The 17246-nt window shown below is 46.9% G+C and overlaps 1 protein-coding gene across 2 annotated transcripts in view; it reads left to right on the top strand.

The window, feature by feature from the left end:
• NAV2 (neuron navigator 2) overlaps positions 1–17246 on the top strand; it is a 357485-nt gene that overhangs the window by 325299 nt on the left and 14940 nt on the right. For both annotated transcript variants that reach the window (XM_054586002.1, XM_054586001.1), the window contains 7 exons: positions 99–244; positions 2925–3097; positions 8541–8694; positions 9886–10048; positions 10775–10875; positions 12946–13041; positions 14810–14978. In XM_054586002.1, coding sequence (XP_054441977.1) covers positions 99–244; positions 2925–3097; positions 8541–8694; positions 9886–10048; positions 10775–10875; positions 12946–13041; positions 14810–14978 — 1002 coding nt within the window. The remainder of the gene's footprint in view (positions 1–98; positions 245–2924; positions 3098–8540; positions 8695–9885; positions 10049–10774; positions 10876–12945; positions 13042–14809; positions 14979–17246) is intronic.

Raw genomic sequence — 17246 nt, 5'->3', positions numbered from 1 at the left:
AGCCCTCGGATGTGTGGTCTTAGGTGTGAGGGTTATTCCCTAGGACAAGAGAATGGGCTTAAGGCAGCAGCTGTTGACGTCCTTCCTTGGGTCTGCAGGAAACGGTACCTCCCAGTCTGCAGACCTCCGCATCCGCAGACAGCACTCCTCTGACAGCGTCTCCAGCATCAACAGCGCCACCAGCCACTCCAGCGTGGGCAGCAACATAGAAAGTGATTCAAAGAAAAAGAAGAGAAAGAATTGGGTGAGTGGACATCCAGAGACTCCTGTGGGCACTAACAGAGTCAACCTCAGAACTGGTGTCCCCCCGGATAAAGCCCAGGAAGCTCTTAACTTCAGAACATAGACCCTTGGTTTGTGGATAGGTTTCTACTAAAAAACACTATTGTGCTCAGCCAAACACTAGGACTTGCAAAATCACCACCACCTTACAGATTTTCTGTTTCATGAGACTTTATGTGAGGTATTCATCTCTCATTTCATATATATGTCTTTTCTTCCTCCTCATATTCTGGCCAGAAAGTTCCAGGTACTAGAGGAAATTTACTCTTTAAGTGGTTTCTTAGTTCCACAGTATATTTTGGGGTATTATCATTAATTATCCATTGTTAATCATAATTCTTACCTGTTTACACAGTCACCAGATAGCCTTAAACCACCCTTCTCTTTGAGAAACTTTGACCATGTCCTGCAAGTAAAATTTTCCTAATGGTGATCTTAGCAGTCAGTGAATGGTTCTAAATTTGGGGGTTATGCCTCAAAATGGCAAGTTCAATAGAACCAGCCTCCAATGCACTCTTTCTCCATATTTCCGTGATCCCAATGAACTCCTTGACTTCCTGTTCAGTGATATCTTGAACAGTTTTTCCCTTTCGCCTGGGGAAATTCCACTCCTCTCCCTTCCCAATCTCTAGTTCTGCTGTTGAGGCTACGGGATTCTGATGGACATTTGCTACTCCCTGTCTTCAGTCCAAGTTGAACCGAAGCTGGCCAGTACTCAGAGAGCCCATTTGTCCATGTTGACAGCATCATGTTTTCATGGTAGCTTTAATGTCCTCATTCATTCCATACACTTCTCACTCATTTCGTGTTATCTTGGATGGGTGGCGAGGTCTGGTGATAGGGGAGTTGAGGATTCAGTAATTTTGATTATTGACGACTTGTCCCAGAGGCAAGCTATCAGCCCCGTTTAGTGTGACCCTCTCATCATTCTGATGGAATTTTTTTCTTTAAGTTACTAATGGCTTTTAATCAACTGATTTGCTATGATTTAAACAAATAGAATTAACTCACGTTGCTGTTTCTAATATGCTGTTGATAACTATGGTCTGATTCAATTATCAAAGTGGTGAGAGGGAATTCTCATTTATGAAAAATCATGGCTATCCATTTTCTTCAGTTTAAGAAATGAAACTTATTTATTTTGCCATGAAGGTTACTCTTTGCAGTTGGGGAGGATGGATAATTTTCTCACTTCTAAATTCTATAATCTCTTCTTGCACCTGGTATTTCACCAGAGGTAGAGAGAAGCATGTAAGTTGATGGCTTATGTGCCATAGCTTTCTGTTTCTATAACTGCTCTCTCAAAATATGATCAGAAGTAGGAATAAGAGAGAAATAGGATGTAGATTTTCCTACAAACTGGACATAGAGTTTGTTATGGATGAAACATTGATGGGCGAAAAATCCCATTAATTACTTCAGAATGGCCCATTTTCTGAATTTCTCAGTGGCAAAGAAAGCCCCAGGCTATGTTTTCAGAAGAAAGAAGGACTTTAAGAGAAGGAGGTTACTTTTAAAAAGACCTTTTTTCATGATGTAACTTTATTTTTTGGCCTAGAAAATTACATGCTTACCATGGTTTTCAGAGGAGACATTGCACTTTAATTTTTTATGTTCTCATTAGAATTTTTACGTCCATCTCATGGTTTGGGGAAATTGTGATAAACCAGTTTCTTACTCCCAATATGGTTAATAAATTTCCTTTAAAATACCTCTTTTTTTTAGTAACACAGCAAGATGTCTGATTCCCTGCCTATTGTGTTATCTCATGTGTATGCAAGGACAGTGGGAGCTCCTCAGTACCTGTGTCAGAGAGCTCTCCAGAGTGTTGGGACCAGTGCGATAATGCAGCTGCCCTTCCTTGCTGAGACGACAAGGCAAACCCCCCCCCCCAAAAAAAATTAAGGCATAGAGAGGTGACTGATGAGAGACAAAAGGGTGAGAAGCACAGGCAGGTGGGGGCAGTTATTCCAACCACACAGAGAAGCTGGAAGAAGTCAGATTGTTGGGACTTCCAGGCTCGCTATCCTTTCCCTTGCATCATGGAGGAAGATGCCCCCTGTGCTTCGAAATATTTGTGATCTTACTGGAAACCTCCTCTGTGTGTGATGTTTATAATTAGCCATGTTGTGTCTGAAAAATCCAAAGCTTTCCCTGTCACTGGCTTTCTCTGTTAAAAATTGTCTTTTTTCCTTCCCCTTCCCCATTTTTGCTTGCGTTTTCCCTGGCAGGTCAATGAGGTAAGCAAGACTGTTAATATCAGATACCAAGCTAACCCATCCATTGATATGACTAACCTCATCCGCATCCGTCACTGTGTCTGGGCATCCTGCTTTGTTGCTGTGTAACCTCATCCTCCTGACATCCACCTGCTGAGTCAGGCTCTGTCTTGCTGTTGGCATCTAGTCTTGAACCAAGAGTAGGCATGGAATGTCACCCACAGGTCCAGTCCTTTGAGCTGCCCACACCAGATAACTCTTCTTCCCCTAATGCACTGATTGGAGAGAGCTGTTGGGAACCCTTTTCATTGGTGGGAGGAAAACATGGGAGAATTAATTGCTCTTTTGCCTGCATGTCCCTGTTTTGCCAAGGCCTACGTGTAGGTCACAGCCCCTGCCAGGCTGATGGTCTTGTCTGTTCAGTTACGCAGCTCCTTCAAGCAAGCTTTCGGGAAGAAGAAGTCCCCCAAGTCAGCATCCTCTCATTCAGACATTGAGGAGATGACGGATTCTTCTTTGCCTTCCTCGCCAAAGTTACCACACAATGGTTCCACGGGTTCCACTCCGCTGCTGAGGAACTCTCATTCCAACTCTCTGTAAGTCTGTCCGTCGGGGTCAGATGGCCTGTTTGACCCTTAGGAACTCTCTCAGATAGGAGTAGCTGGGAGTCCTGTTATATCTGCTCGTTGGGATACTTGGTGTCCTGCCTTCATAGGACCGTGCAGGTCCCTGCAGTGTTTCAGGATTGGAGAGGCTGAAAGAGAATTGACCCTTAGGTTTTTGTTCTGGTGGCCTGTCACTGGGATAATTAATTAGTAGGTGGCCTCAGGCAAGTTGCTTAACCTCTCTTTGTTTCCATTTCTTTGTCAAATTGGGCTAATAATTATCTACTTATCCTATCCTAAGGAATGAACAAGAGAATTGGGTATGAAAGAGTTATTTCAATCATCTCTCTGTGATGGGAAGGTGATGTTGTAAGCATTGGCTATTTTTGCTGAAGTTCTGGCCCATTTGGGTGACAAGGCTTAGAGTGATTACCCTTTTCTTCTGTGTTGACTCTCTGAGGTCAACACTCAAAAATTGGAAGTTTTAAAAAGATGGAGAGATTTGGTGACAATTCTCTTTACCAAAGGGTCTGTATTTTGCAAAATGACTTATCACCCTGAACTCCCTTAGAAAATTTAAAATGAGTCCATTTGTTCAGAGCTCTTTGAGAACACAGCTGGTTCTGTGAAGTGAGACATGTGTTCACTCACTCAGCATAGGTTTAAGCACTGTTCCCCTTGGTGACTGGTTGCATAGAGAGAACGAGCCATCAGTTCTTGCCCAGCCAGCCACCCTCAATTTCCACTGAGAACCCACTGGTCATTCTCCATCTGAAAACATCCTATGCACCATCCAACTACATAAGGCCCAGATTCTAAGGGCAAGAACATGTCAGGAATGGCTTGGTACGGACTCAGGTGGGAACCCAGGTGTCGATTCAGAAGGTGGCACAGTTGGCTCCTTGCAGCAATGAGAGAGATTGACTCCCATTAGAGACCAGGCCAAGAGTGGAAGAAGAACTGAAGCTCGGGTTGTCTGGGGGACAGCGCCTGGGAGAAGAGGGCCACTGTGCCTGGGGTTTACATGGCCACTGAGCTAGAGCGAGACAAGGGAGTGTGGTGGCTATAGATACCTTGGTATCCTCATTGGTGAAAATGGGATTCATTACATCTACCTCACTCAAGTCTGGGGAGGGCCAAGTCAGGTACCGTGGGTGAAGGGCATCCTTCCTCCTGTTCCGTCCTCCTTCATTTCAGGAGGCCAGGTCTGTAGAGACATTCCTGAGTCCCTTTACCCAGCCAGCCAGCCTGTTGAAGATGGCAGCTATACAAGGGTCCCCAGGCCAGCTTACCCAATGGGTGCAGGGAGTGTGGGCGAGAGGATCAGCCAGGTCTTTGCAGCACACCAACTGCACAGACCACATGGAAGACAGGAGGTGGAAGAGGAAACAGCACAGGCCTGACTTTTTAGCAACCCTACCCACCAGTGAAGCATGGTCTGCTGAGGCCTTCATTTTACTTAGTTAGATTAGTAGCTCCTCTTCCCTTGGGCAGCACCTGGTAAGAGGGTGGCCGCAGAACTGTGCACTTGCGTTACATGCAAGGGGAAAAGCTGGGCAGGGGCAGGGAGAGGAGCACTGAGGAGCGGACTCAGTGCCCCGCCTGGAGCCCTGTGTACGCGTGTGAAGGATGAGACGAGCCATCCCCCTCGTCCACCCTGCTCCGGCCCACTTCCTCTTCTTTGAACTCTCCAGTCACACTCCCTGCCTCTAGCCTTTGCCTTTCCTGTGCCCTCTGCTGGTACACTTTTCCCTAAGATATTCATTTCCTGCACATGGCCCTGCTCAATGTTACCTTATTAGTAAGGCCTTGCCTATGCATTGTGCAAAAAAACAACACCCCTACCACCTCCCAGCACACCCTATCATACCCTCTACTCCTTCCCATTTCATTTATTACCATTTACAAATATCACCAACCTGTTACGTACATTTTTCTTCATTATTTTTTTCTTTGTCCCCCACCATCCTCCACCACCACCCAAAAATCTATAGTCTAAGCTCCGTGGAGGTAGCCACTCTGTTAGTTTTGTGGACATTCAGATATTAGGTGGAATGAATGAGTGACTGTTGCAGTGAGTCGTGAATGGATTTAGGATAAATTCTGGAAGAAAAGTTGAAAGCACATGGTGATGCCGGAGATGCCCAGGAGACCTTCACACGGAGATGCCAACCAGCCTAGAGTGTGCGGAGGTACAGATGTGGGAGGCATGGGCTGGGAAGTTAGAGGGATTCTCCAAGGGGTTGAATGAAGACGGGGAAGAGCCAGAGGGGCAAGGACTGAGCTCTGGGACACTCTGGTATTTGAGGAAGAGGAAGAGCAATCAGCAAAGTGGGAGAAAACCCAGAAGCAGAGAGAAGACACTGTTTGGAGGCAGTAATACTACTGGGCCCAATGCTGCCGGGCGGCCAAGTGAGCTGAAGAGAGAGTGGCGATGGTGCGCTCAGCCACGTGGGACTCCGCAGGCCCTCTCGAGACCTCTCCCTCCAAACCACTTTCCCCACAGGGACTGGGCGGGGCAGACTCTTGGCTCTCCAGCGCCTTTTGGACATTCCACAGCGTCCCTGCACACTGGAGATGTTTGTGTTTGGTTTACTTTTCCAAAGGGTGGGTAGAGAGCAAATGTTTCTTCCCAAACTCAAAGGGTTTGTAAGAATGTGCAGATCTAGATGTGAGAGGGAGTTCAAAAAGGAAACCAAAGGCAGAGGAGTCTGGACTTAGAAAAGGCCCTATCCCGTGGGCGAAAGGAATGGTGCTGTGGGAAGGCAGTGTTTCCCACACGCCAGGCATTTAAAATTAGGTATGCTACCAGCACTGCCTTCTGGACAAGGCGGTGGGAATGTGCTGGAATAACGTGTTAGGGGCTGCGTGGAAAAGACACAAATCTCGTTCCTTCAGTAAGTAGTCAGTAAAATGGACAAACATCTCCTAAGTGCCTACTGAGTACAGGGCGTGACCTGTTATCAGTGACATCACAGAAGTCACTGGTGGAAAGGAACCAAGGGGGAAGGGCAGTAGAGTTTGGGACTAACTCAGAGCTGCTGCAGAAGACCTTGTTTCCAACGTCTTCTCTGTGTTATAGGACGCGCCTCCCATGTGGCAGTTGTGTGTTTCTGAGAACTGGCTCATGTTGGGGGAGCACAGGAGGGCTTCATGCAGTTACTTCCAACACAGACTTGCTTCATTTTGGTTTGTGTCCCTTTGTAGAACCATTGGCCAAGTGTTGCAAAGTTACCCAGGCACTATATTGCACAAAGAGGGGGAGGGATCTGAGGAATTTATGTGTCTCTTGCTGCGAAAGCTTTCTAGGGAAAAGGTACTGGAGCAAAGTGCCTTGCTGTGGCATATAGACAGACCAACCAACACAGTGTGAATCTAAGCCAACCGTTCTCTGCAGTGAATTGGAGCCTTTGAGGTCTGGGCAGGGCATGGTTTAGGCTAATACCAGGGTGTCACACTGGAAGATAGTTCAGATTTGATACTCCATTTAAATCAGGAAACTATAGTCTGCTCAAGAACCAGTTTTTGTAAGTCCTCCTGCAAAACTCCCAAACCAAAAAAAAAAAAACATGAGTATAGTTAAATCTTACAAACCCTGGTTATTCAAAGCACCGAGCTGAGGGGCAAAGGGGTGATCTGAATTTTAAAGCTATTGCTGTCTCTCTAGCCCTTTTAGTCCCAAATCTGTTAGCCTGAGTTTCTCATAGGTGTGAAATGGAAATAATTACAACATTTTCAGGAGTCTTTCAGAGGTTTCAGAAGATTTTGAAGCAGAGAAGTTTCCCTGGCTGCTGAAAACTCTTAAAAGTAGGAGGAGGTTTTGCTCTCTTTGCATCTCTCAAATCAAGAGTTCAGGTGCAGGTCAAGAAAATAGCAACAAAAAGATTTGGCTGTTCAGGCATTGATTTTTCTTCTAGCCACTCTGCCCCCAAAATACAGTTACATCTCTTTTAACGATTATAAATGGTTTTTGTTTGGCAACTGACATTTCCACACCCTCAGCCAGTTGTGCAGGTCAGGTTTTGCTTGGCCCCAAATCCAGTGCTTGGGTTTTTTTACTTGGCCCCAAATCCAGTGCTTGGGTTTTACGGAACAGGCTTGCGTGATTATTTCTGCAGAGACCACATGTTCACCATGCCTTTCGGAGATAATCGGCTTCAGCTCTGTAACTTCATGAACTTGGGGTTGTTTTGTTTGGTTTGTTTCTTTTTTGTTTTGTTTTTTTTCTTTCGTCCAAGAAAGTCAAAACTTTCTATTCTGGATCACCCCTCACTCCAGATCATATGATCTTAGAAATCAACAGAACTTGTTTTTAGTAGAACCCTCTATTCTAACATTACCGTTCATCATGACCTTTATGATCTTCCACTTTGGGATGACTTGCCAGGTATCTGAAGAGCAAGCATAACTAAATCAAATAAGGAGCTCAGCCTAGAAGGACCACCTCTTAAGAAAGACGGACTCAGTCCCCTTGTAGGCTCCCACAGTCCCCTTGCTCTGGGAGTACAACTGGGAAAGAAAGACAACCAGCCACACTACTGTATACTTTTCAGATAAAAATTTGGCTTTTTGCCCTGGCCAGGTAGCTCAGTTAGTTAGAGTATAGTACCTCTATGCCAAGGTTGCAGGTTTGATCCCCAGTCTGGGCACATACAAGAAGCAGCCAGTGAATGCATAAATAATTGGAACAACAAATAAATATCTCTCTTGCTCTCTCCTCTCTCTCTCTCTCTGAAAAAAAAAATCCATTTTTAAAAAAACAACTTTGGCTTCTACGCCACATCATCCTCTCTGCTCTCTAACTACCTGAGACTTTTCCTTGCCATGAGCTTTTAAGCAGTGTTGCGGTTAGGGGAATGAAAGAATGTCACTCTCTAACAGTTAAGGGAGTGGGTCTTGGTGACTAACAGAACTAATTCCTTCCCCCATATCTTTAGATTTTGTTTTTATTTATTTAATTTTTTTTATGGCACATAAAAATCACCCCCTCAGTTGCCTGACCCTGAAGTATTTAATCTTTAAAACAGACAGTTGACCTCGTTTCTCTGAGTGGTTTTAGATCCCAGGGGCCATGTGGTATCATTATCAGGGCCCAGCTGTGTACATACTGGCGGTGGGGTGTGGGGGTGTCAAACTCCCAAGGTTACTACTCCCTTTTCTGGCTCTGTTTATCCTTAGATTATAGGAGTTTTGCTAAAAGGCACACAACAAAACCATTCTGATCGCCAGATCTCTGCAAAGGCAGAGCGTAGAAAGCCATAAAATCTGTGAATTTCAGGTGCTTTTGATAGTATCACCTCCAGGAAGCCTGGGGCAGCTGGTTCTACAGGGTTACTGCTGAACAAACCTGATGATGGACATGGGCCAGCGGTCAGTGAGGCCTGAAAGGACGTGATCTCAGAGCTGCCTTTGTCCGTTACATTCCTTTCCCTAGAATTTCAGAGTGCATGGATAGTGAGGCCGACACGGTCATGCAGCTCCGAAATGAGCTGAGAGACAAGGAGATGAAGCTGACAGACATCCGCCTAGAAGCCCTCAGCTCCGCACACCAGCTCGACCAACTCCGGGAGGCCATGAACCGGATGCAGGTGAGAGCGCCGGAGCGTGGGCCAAGCCCGCGGCTGGCTGTTTCCAGCCGGCAGACGGGTGGCTGCTCCCCGCCACACCGCAAGGCTCTTTCAGAACCTGACGGCAGCCCTCTGCTCTCCCAGCCTTTTTCTCTGTACAGGCCCTCCCACATATTGCTCAAAGACCAGTCTTTTAAAAGTATGAGAGTAACCCTCTCTCTCCTTTGTGCAAGACTTTCAGTGGCTCTGCTGTTGCCTCCTTGCCGGTGTCACAGTCTCCTTCACTTGGCCTTTAAGGCCTTCGTACAGGGTCCTTTTCACTCTTAATCCCCACCCACCACCCCACCCATTCCACTTCCAGACTCCCCTCGCCAGCCAGCGGGAGCCACTGACTGCACCCTTTACGTGCCCAGGAGTTTGTTTTGTAGCGTTCCTCCACCGGGATGTCTTTCTGCACATCCACCTGGACAATTCCCTTAGGCTCAGCCTGGTGCCTCTTCCTCTGCAAAGCCTTCCCAAGTCCCACAGCGGAAAGACTTAGTGCCCTCACCTGCATTCCTGTAGATCTGCCCTTATAGCTCCTCTCACCTCCTGCCCTAGATGGAAGGCATTTGGGTCTGCTGAGCTATTGTATGCATTCCTTTCTCTGGCTATAGCACCGATGCTTAGCACATAGTAGGTTCTTTATAAATTCTCATAGAATGAAAGGCCTTTGTGGGTTCTTCTAAATGTGACCTCACTGAAGAGCAGCATTTCCCAAAGGAAGCTCTGTGGAACACTCCTTCAATGGGAGACTCTGAAAGGACAGCTCCTTGATAGGACATATTTGGGAAATGCTGCTCACTACATGCCCCTCTCAGATTCACAGTGCATAGCAGCTCATTAAAGTCTCTGTCCTGCAGTAAAGAAACCAGCCAGACTTGGAGTTGCTCAAGCCACTTAGATAAGACTCCTTTTCACTTACCACTCAGACTTTGGGAAACATTTCTGAGGCCATTTCAAAGGCCAGCTCTCTGGAAGGATGGCCCCTCCCCTGATGGACAGGCCTCGTGACCACAACAAACACTGTCGCATCCCTGATGGTGTGATTTCCTCCACCTCAGCTGAGCTACCCACTTCATCCCTTAAGGGGACTTCCAAATCCCTCCTCCAGAAAAGGCTTGCTTGCATTATATCCACCCAGTCAATGAGCTTCTCTCTCACCCTTCGCAGAGTGAAATAGAGAAGCTGAAAGCTGAGAACGACCGGCTAAAGTCAGAGTCTCAAGGCAGCGGCTGCAGCCGGGCGCCCTCCCAGGTGTCCCTCTCTGCCTCCCCGCGGCAGTCCATGGGCCTCTCCCAGCACAGCCTGAACCTCACTGAGTCAACCAGCCTGGGTGAGTGGTGTCACAGGACTAGGGGCGGGAGAGCGCCTGCAGCTGGCACTTGGTCTCTAAGCCAGAGCCCCAAGATAAGCAGATCAGCAAATGGGGGGGGCAACAGGCGTGTGTGCACTTGGGGCGCGTGAGTGTGTCTGGGTGTGCGTCTGCTACCAACATGAGCCCAGCCGTTAGACTGCTGTCATGCTTTGCTCCAGCACCACAAGTTCTCCAAGCCATGAGCTCGGATCCCCTCGCCCACCATGCTGAGTTCTGTTTGATCCATTTTAAGAGGCTGACCTGCAAGCTGAATGCTGCATCCAAACCCCACAGCAGCAGGTCCCACTTGGGGCAACGGCTTGTTCTGTGATCCTCCTGCCTTTGGGCTGGATTCCAGGCTGGCGCAGTAATTAGCAAACATGGTCTAGATTTCCTTTGTAAGCGTATTGAGGCTGACGCTTTGATTTCTTATCCATGATGCTGCTGTTGCTATTTTGGTTGAGCCTCTCCCTCGCACTTCCATTTGGCAAGGTACATCGTCAGCCTGCTGGTTCCTTGGTTGGTCCACTGTTGGTTTATGTGGTTGCGTTCTCCATTCTGCCCTCTCCCCTCCCCTGCCACCCCCCTTTCCCCGCACCCCGACACCTGGTTTGTCCCGCTGCTGCGCCAACAAGCAGCGGGGGTGTCAGGAAGCCGGCTTTGCTTTCCCATGTGCCTAAGGCTGTTGATGTTTTCCATTCGCAGACATGTTGCTGGATGACACTGGTGAATGCTCGGCTCGGAAGGAAGGAGGCAGGCATGTTAAGATAGTTGTCAGCTTTCAGGAGGAAATGAAGTGGAAGGAGGTTAGTTGGATCCCTTTCCCTGCTCTGCTTGTCCCTTCCCCAGGTAGAACTACCTAGCATAGTGATTTTATCATCAAACCCTGTGTCTGTAACCTCAGCGCCTAAGAGATTTCGAAATACTACTAACGCTTTTCTTAACTAACAAGAATCCCCAGCAGCATTTTGACACAATTAAAGTGAGCGACTAGCCCTTCCCTCTCTTTTGTGTTTGGAAAGTCTGATAAAGAGTGGTAAAAACGGTCCTACATTCACTTCCGCACAACCAACTAAACACCAGCATCACTCAGCCATGGCTTTTCTGAATTTAATGTGTGCCCAAAGCATGTCAACAGCAGCTCAGCACATTTAGTACAGAAGGCACAGAAATAAGCTGACCAAGGGCACCAGTTTTATATCCAGTTGTCAGACTAGATACTAAGAGACAAAGGCGGCCAAGTCCAGGGCGCACACACTTGGCTAAAAGTGAAGCCGGTGGGACATCCTGGCTCACCAAGGCTGGGGAGGGGAATCTGAGTTTTCTGAGTGGTTTCTGTTCTCTTCCAGAGTCTCAGGAGGCCATAGCCCCAAAAGGGACTATTTTGAGGTAGAAGGGGGGTGGAACATCAAAGTGGATTTTTAGGCATTGATTAAATCCAACCGATGCTGTGAATGACCATCTCATCTCACCAACAAGTGGGACAAGGCTTCGTGAGTCACTGTCAGGTCTCCTTCAGTTTTTTGTTTGTTAGTTCTTAGCATTCTAGCCAACATGGCTACTGTAGTCTCTGAGAGCTAGGGAACCCGTAGTACCCACCAGAACAAAGTGTCCGCAGCCATACCTATCTTTGCCAGGGTTTCCACTTTGCAGCTGGAAGCGGCCAGGCCCAGAATTTTAGAGCTGCCAGGGGCTTTAGCATTAGTGCAGCCCAGAAAGATCCAATGAAGAGCTCCACCTGCAAAGCCGCTAGTAGAGTGATGGACTGTCGGGGGAAAATTCATTCTTAGAATAAATGCAGGTGATATCTGTGAATGTGTTTCATTCTAGTGAATATCAGCATGAACAGATAGATTTTTACATTTTACAGAAGTTTGAGTCACTTTAAAAAATGGTATGGTTCTGAATCATTGCAGAAGCCAGATGAGGTGGTTTGACCAAATTACTGTCTCCATTTTACAATTGGGAAAACTGCGCCCCAAGCATCACTTACTTAAGGTTACAAAGCAAGCGGCAGGGCCCAGTCATCTCACTGCAGACAGGTGCTCGTTTTCTCTGTTGATTTCGCTTGACTGCCAGATACACCCTGCTGCCTTGCCGCCACTCACCTAATTCTGTGTCCTTATGAGCATGTCCGATACTTTAAAACTCAACAGGATGGAATGTTCTGTTAGCTTCTTCTTAATCAATTTAATTAGGTGGCCCCACTGTGCAGAGCCCTGCGAGCAGAGAAGAAAAAGATTTTTCTGTTAAATTCCCAGTTTTATGAGTTTTCTCAAGTGAGCGTGTTTTAACTTTAAGTTAAAAAAAGATAATAAATGTTACTTTAAAAAAAAAGAAAAAATAGAAACATCTTCTATCCTGAAGGAGTTTAAGATCTAACAAGAAGACAATTTACAAATAAGACAGAAGTACCTAAAAATAGCCAATACAGAATATGTCATTATATAAGTTGTGTACAGAACCATCTAGCAGTGTGAGCCCTGAGCCTGGTGAGTTAATCATTGAAGGCTTCCTGGAAGAGGTGAGTTTGCAAGCAGTTTGGAAAAGACTAAATGGCAGACAGGAGAGGGGAGAGCATTCCAGGTAAGGGATATGATCTGTGCACTGTACGAGGTATGCATTTAATGGAAGATTCTAGATTCCAGAAAGGGGATTCTCACTTCCTGTCCCACAGATTGCTGTTTTAGCAATAGAGCAGTGAAAGTTTTTAAGACTGCTGCATTCGCTGTAAGTTATATTTGATGTTAAAAGAAATAGTACGTTTATTCCCCTCTCAAACCATTGGTGAAGTTCTGGGACAATCTGAGTCCTCGCTAAGCTGTGTCAGAAAAGATTCACCTGTTTTTTACCTGCATACATTTCTTTACCTTTAGGATTCCAGACCACACCTCTTTCTTATTGGCTGCATTGGAGTTAGTGGCAAGACGAAGTGGGATGTGCTCGATGGGGTGGTTAGACGGCTGTTCAAAGTAAGTGTTTCACGGAGACGGTGGTGGCTGTCTACCCGAAGCGGGGGCCTGGGCTTAGGGAGGGAAGGGTGGTTTGTGTCCTGGACCTGGCCATTTCTCAGGCCTGTCCTCTCTCCCATATCCTTATGTTGCTGGGACTTGTCCCCTGGCACTCAAATGATCAGAAGAAAGATGGTTAAGTACAGACTGCTGATTGGCTAAACTGCTCCCAACTGCCCTTTGCTGCCATTGGTGAGCCAATGAGTCATTTCTCCAGTGTCGAGCAATTATTTGAACCTCCAACAGTGAACTGTGAACGTCCCAATTCTACCTTCACCTTGGAAAGTGTCCAGTTGCATCTGCTATGGAGTGTGTGTTGTGCTCTTAGGCTAGGACTAAGACACCAGATTTCCATTCTTTAATTCGGGGGACTTGATCGACTTGCCCACAGCCTTGCCAACACATCACTCCGTGATTTGTGCTACAGGTGATGCTAACATCTGGTCAATGGCCAATGTCAAGGATGTTAACATAGTTATTTTTGTGTTTATTCTAATCACATCATTGGAGTGGTGTTGGCCCCAGGAGAAATAACTAATGAGTATTGAAGTGAGCCTTGAAATACAAAGTGGCTTAAGAGAAGCTTTTGGTACACTTCTTTCTTTTGTCGTGAAGTAAGTCAACAACTGTAAGCGTTCATTAACCATATCCCCTGCGCAGTACTAATTGCCCATGTTTTCTGTGCTTTATATTACCCCCATTTATTTTCAGGCCTGTGAGGAAGGTTCTATTATTTTCCCACTTAAAGGTGAAGAAGGTAAGGCTCAGATTGGGTCACCTGCCCAAAATCAGGAATCTAAAGCCAAACTATGTCGGCCTCGTTCAATTGGTCTGACTTCTCACTTAATTAGCACACTCCAGCCTCTTCTAGCATCTAGATTCAGGTGGCTTCACACAGAACATTCTATTCTTCGACCAGAGATCACTCATCATCTTCACAGGCCAGTCTGTAGACGTGCAAATAGGCAGGTGACAGTCATGGCGAAGGGCAGACCAATCCTGCTGCTCGGGCTAAAACCTTAGCTCTGCCATTGGGCAGTTGGACATCCTTGGATTAGAAAGACAACAGTTTGGGCTGAGAAGAACCTGTGGGCGATCACATGTGAGGAAATGTGACTATTAAAGGTAGAGGTCTGTTATTGGGGTGCCACCTTGACCTTTGTCTGGCCACCTCATGGCCCAAGTTCACTGATCTAAAGAGGGAACTCTTTCCAAATTCAGAAGGTGTATCCCTGTGTAAAGCTCCAGGAGCTGCTTTTCTATAGCAGCCTTGGGTTTTGCTCCTTTTGTCTTCTGTATGGTCCTTGCCCTGAGCCAAAAGAGGGGCTGCTGGAGAGATTTCTTACCTAAACTACTTTCTCATGAATTTTCCAGCACCATTCCCAGGTCCTGATGTCTTCAAGACTTCAGCTGAACTCAGGGGGAAAACAGCCTAACTTTTCCCTGCTTGGTTGACTCAGACTAAACGTTCACAATCTTGTTAGGGTTCCTCTGCACACCACCACACACACACCACTAACCAAATAAATCTGTACGTTACGAGGGCTGTGACGGTGAGGCACCTTCCCTATAGAAAGTCAGCTCTTCTCCCCCTCGTTCCACAGCTCGATATCGGCTCAGGCTGCAGCTGAGAAAGAAGAGATGATTGTAAATCACCCAATGAAAACATGAGTCATGGGCAGATTTTTTAGCCACATCTTTGATGGCGTCTTCATTTTATTTTTTGCAGGAATACATCATTCATGTCGACCCCGTGAGTCAGCTGGGGCTCAATTCAGACAGTGTTCTCGGCTACAGCATCGGGGAAGTCAAGCGCAGCAACACTTCCGAGACCCCCGAGCTTCTGCCCTGTGGCTACCTGGTGGGAGAGAACACTACCATCTCTGTGACTGTCAAAGGTAATTGGCAGACTGCAGAGGTCGGAGCTTTTGGGAACGGCGTTTACTCTGACTTGGCTCAGCCCACTATGGCCATAATTGCGTTTGTGCATATGGATGTGGGAGGTTGTTTTTTTCACCCCCTTGTCTGCAGTGATTCTTACCTAATCAAGTTAAACCTTCTTCAGCTTCCTCCATCACCATCAAAAACAAACAATTATTGCTGAAATTATAACAAACGGTCCCATTCGCCTGATGACTCTGAGATGGTGGAATCTTAATAACCTTGCAGAAGTGAGGCTCCACCACGCCAGTGGGCCGCTCCTGCCAGCAAGCCCTGGACGGGGTCCCATTCCACAGACGGGGAAACCACGATCTGCTGCAGGCGAGAGAGGCGTCACTCTGAGTCCCCAATGAACCTGCGGAAGCATTTGCCCACGCATGATGCTGCCGGCGCTTCCATAGCCTCATCGCCCAAAGATGTTAAGCCCCAGGCCAAAGTGTGTTTCATGGAACTCCAGGCCCGCAGAGGATTCTGTAGGGGGAGGAATGGATTTCATGGCAAAATAAGTCTCGGAAACTGCATCATCATTCCCCTGTGGAGTAGGGGATAGGAGTGTACTGATACACAAAAAAGGTTCTATCCTTTAATGCCCTAACTCTTAGCCTTCGGAAGGCTGTTTAATCCCGACTGACAGCAAAACCTCCATTTCCTGTATTTTATGAACCACCTAAAGAGTTGACCAATAAATACTGTACTAGGTGCAACCTTCAGGTTGCCCTGTTTCTTACATCCCTAGAAGGCGCTGATCTTAACTGTAGTTTTAACAGTGCAATTTTGGGTGTGTTCGATACAAGTTTTATTCCCAAATTGGGAGGTTTTCCAAGAGTACCCCAACATTCCTGATCAGCAGGAACCCCCATCTAGGCGGCTGGTGACCAGCAGTAAGGTGCTGCTTGAACCTCACACATAGCCTTACCTTGTTGGCAAGTGACATTCCGCAGGTGTGGCCTCGGACTGCCAATGACAGAGACTTAACTCTACACTAGCTTCAGCATCAAACACAGCGGGGTTCAGGTGTTCCAGGAGAGCCACCAGGACCGTCCGCTCTTGCTTTTTGAGCTCTCTGCACATGAAATGGCCGTGGCAGCCCTGATCCATCTTTCTAGCTTAGGAATCTAAAAGAAGGAGATTGTCTTTCTGGAAAAGTGTGGCAGAAAATTCTCAGGAGTGGTTCTGCTCCACTGTGAGTCAAATGCCCATCGCTGTATCGGTCACTGTGACCAGGGAGAGGCTTTGGTTCACCTTGGTCCTGAGTCCGCACCTGTGATGAATGAATGCGCTGGGTGAGCCATACTTAAACCACCTGGACTGCGCTCCCATAAGAAGAAAGCATTCTGCAAGGCAAAGGCAGAAAGAATACCAGGCACCCCAAAACTGCTCCCCACTATCAGCACCTCTGTTACACGTCATGGGCTCCAGTTGTGTTTTTTTCCACACTGGCGACTCTTGTTGTCGCTTACAGGAGAGCCTTGCAAGCCCTGAGGGGTAGAAAGAGTGACCTATTGCTGAGACCAGACCAAACCTCTGTAGAAACAGTGGTGACACTGTCAGTCCCTGGTGGAACATGCCACCCCACCCCAGAGCCTCATCTGTCACTGCTGTCAGCTCTTCCTGCTGTTTTAGCACCTCCAGGGATGGGCCCAGATTTATTGCTCACTGACACCTGACTCTTCTATTTTCCTGAAGTGCTTGAAATGTATGCCTTCAAGGCACTAAAAAAGCCAATCAAGGGTTTGAGTTGAAAGGTTTGTGATATGCAGATGGTTCACTTCAATGGTACCAGGAGAGGCGGGGTGACTAGGTCCGTTCTGAAGTGAGTTTGTCTACAAGTCACTGGGGGGGGGGGGGGGGGATTGTGAGCGGCGGGTAACAAAAAGTTGAAGCAGCAATGCATATTCAGAGAGAAGTGTTCTCATGATTTTCCCCTGCTGTTGTCAAGTTTAGACAAGTGGCCCTGTTTTCCATACTTTGCATCAAGGGTTGAGCCAGCGTGGCCTATATTGAACTCCATACCAGGAAAGTGCTGTGCCTGGAATATGAGTCACTTGGGAACCTTCATCATGGTTATTCTGGAACAGTCACTGCATTTAGGGGCTATTCTTGGTTGGGAGAGGATCAGAAACAAGCATATGAATGCATTACAGGAGTCTGCGGTATTATGTGGAAGGAAGATGCAATTTTTTTAAATGAATAAATGTTCTTTAGTTTATTTTTTACCTGCATGT

Source organism: Pteronotus mesoamericanus, unplaced genomic scaffold (assembly GCF_021234165.1).
Source record: "Pteronotus mesoamericanus isolate MK-2021 breed Mesoamerican mustached bat unplaced genomic scaffold, CSHL_Meso_final contig_90, whole genome shotgun sequence".
Lineage (NCBI taxonomy): Eukaryota > Metazoa > Chordata > Mammalia > Chiroptera > Mormoopidae > Pteronotus > Pteronotus mesoamericanus.
This window is presented reverse-complemented; position numbering and strand designations above follow the sequence as displayed.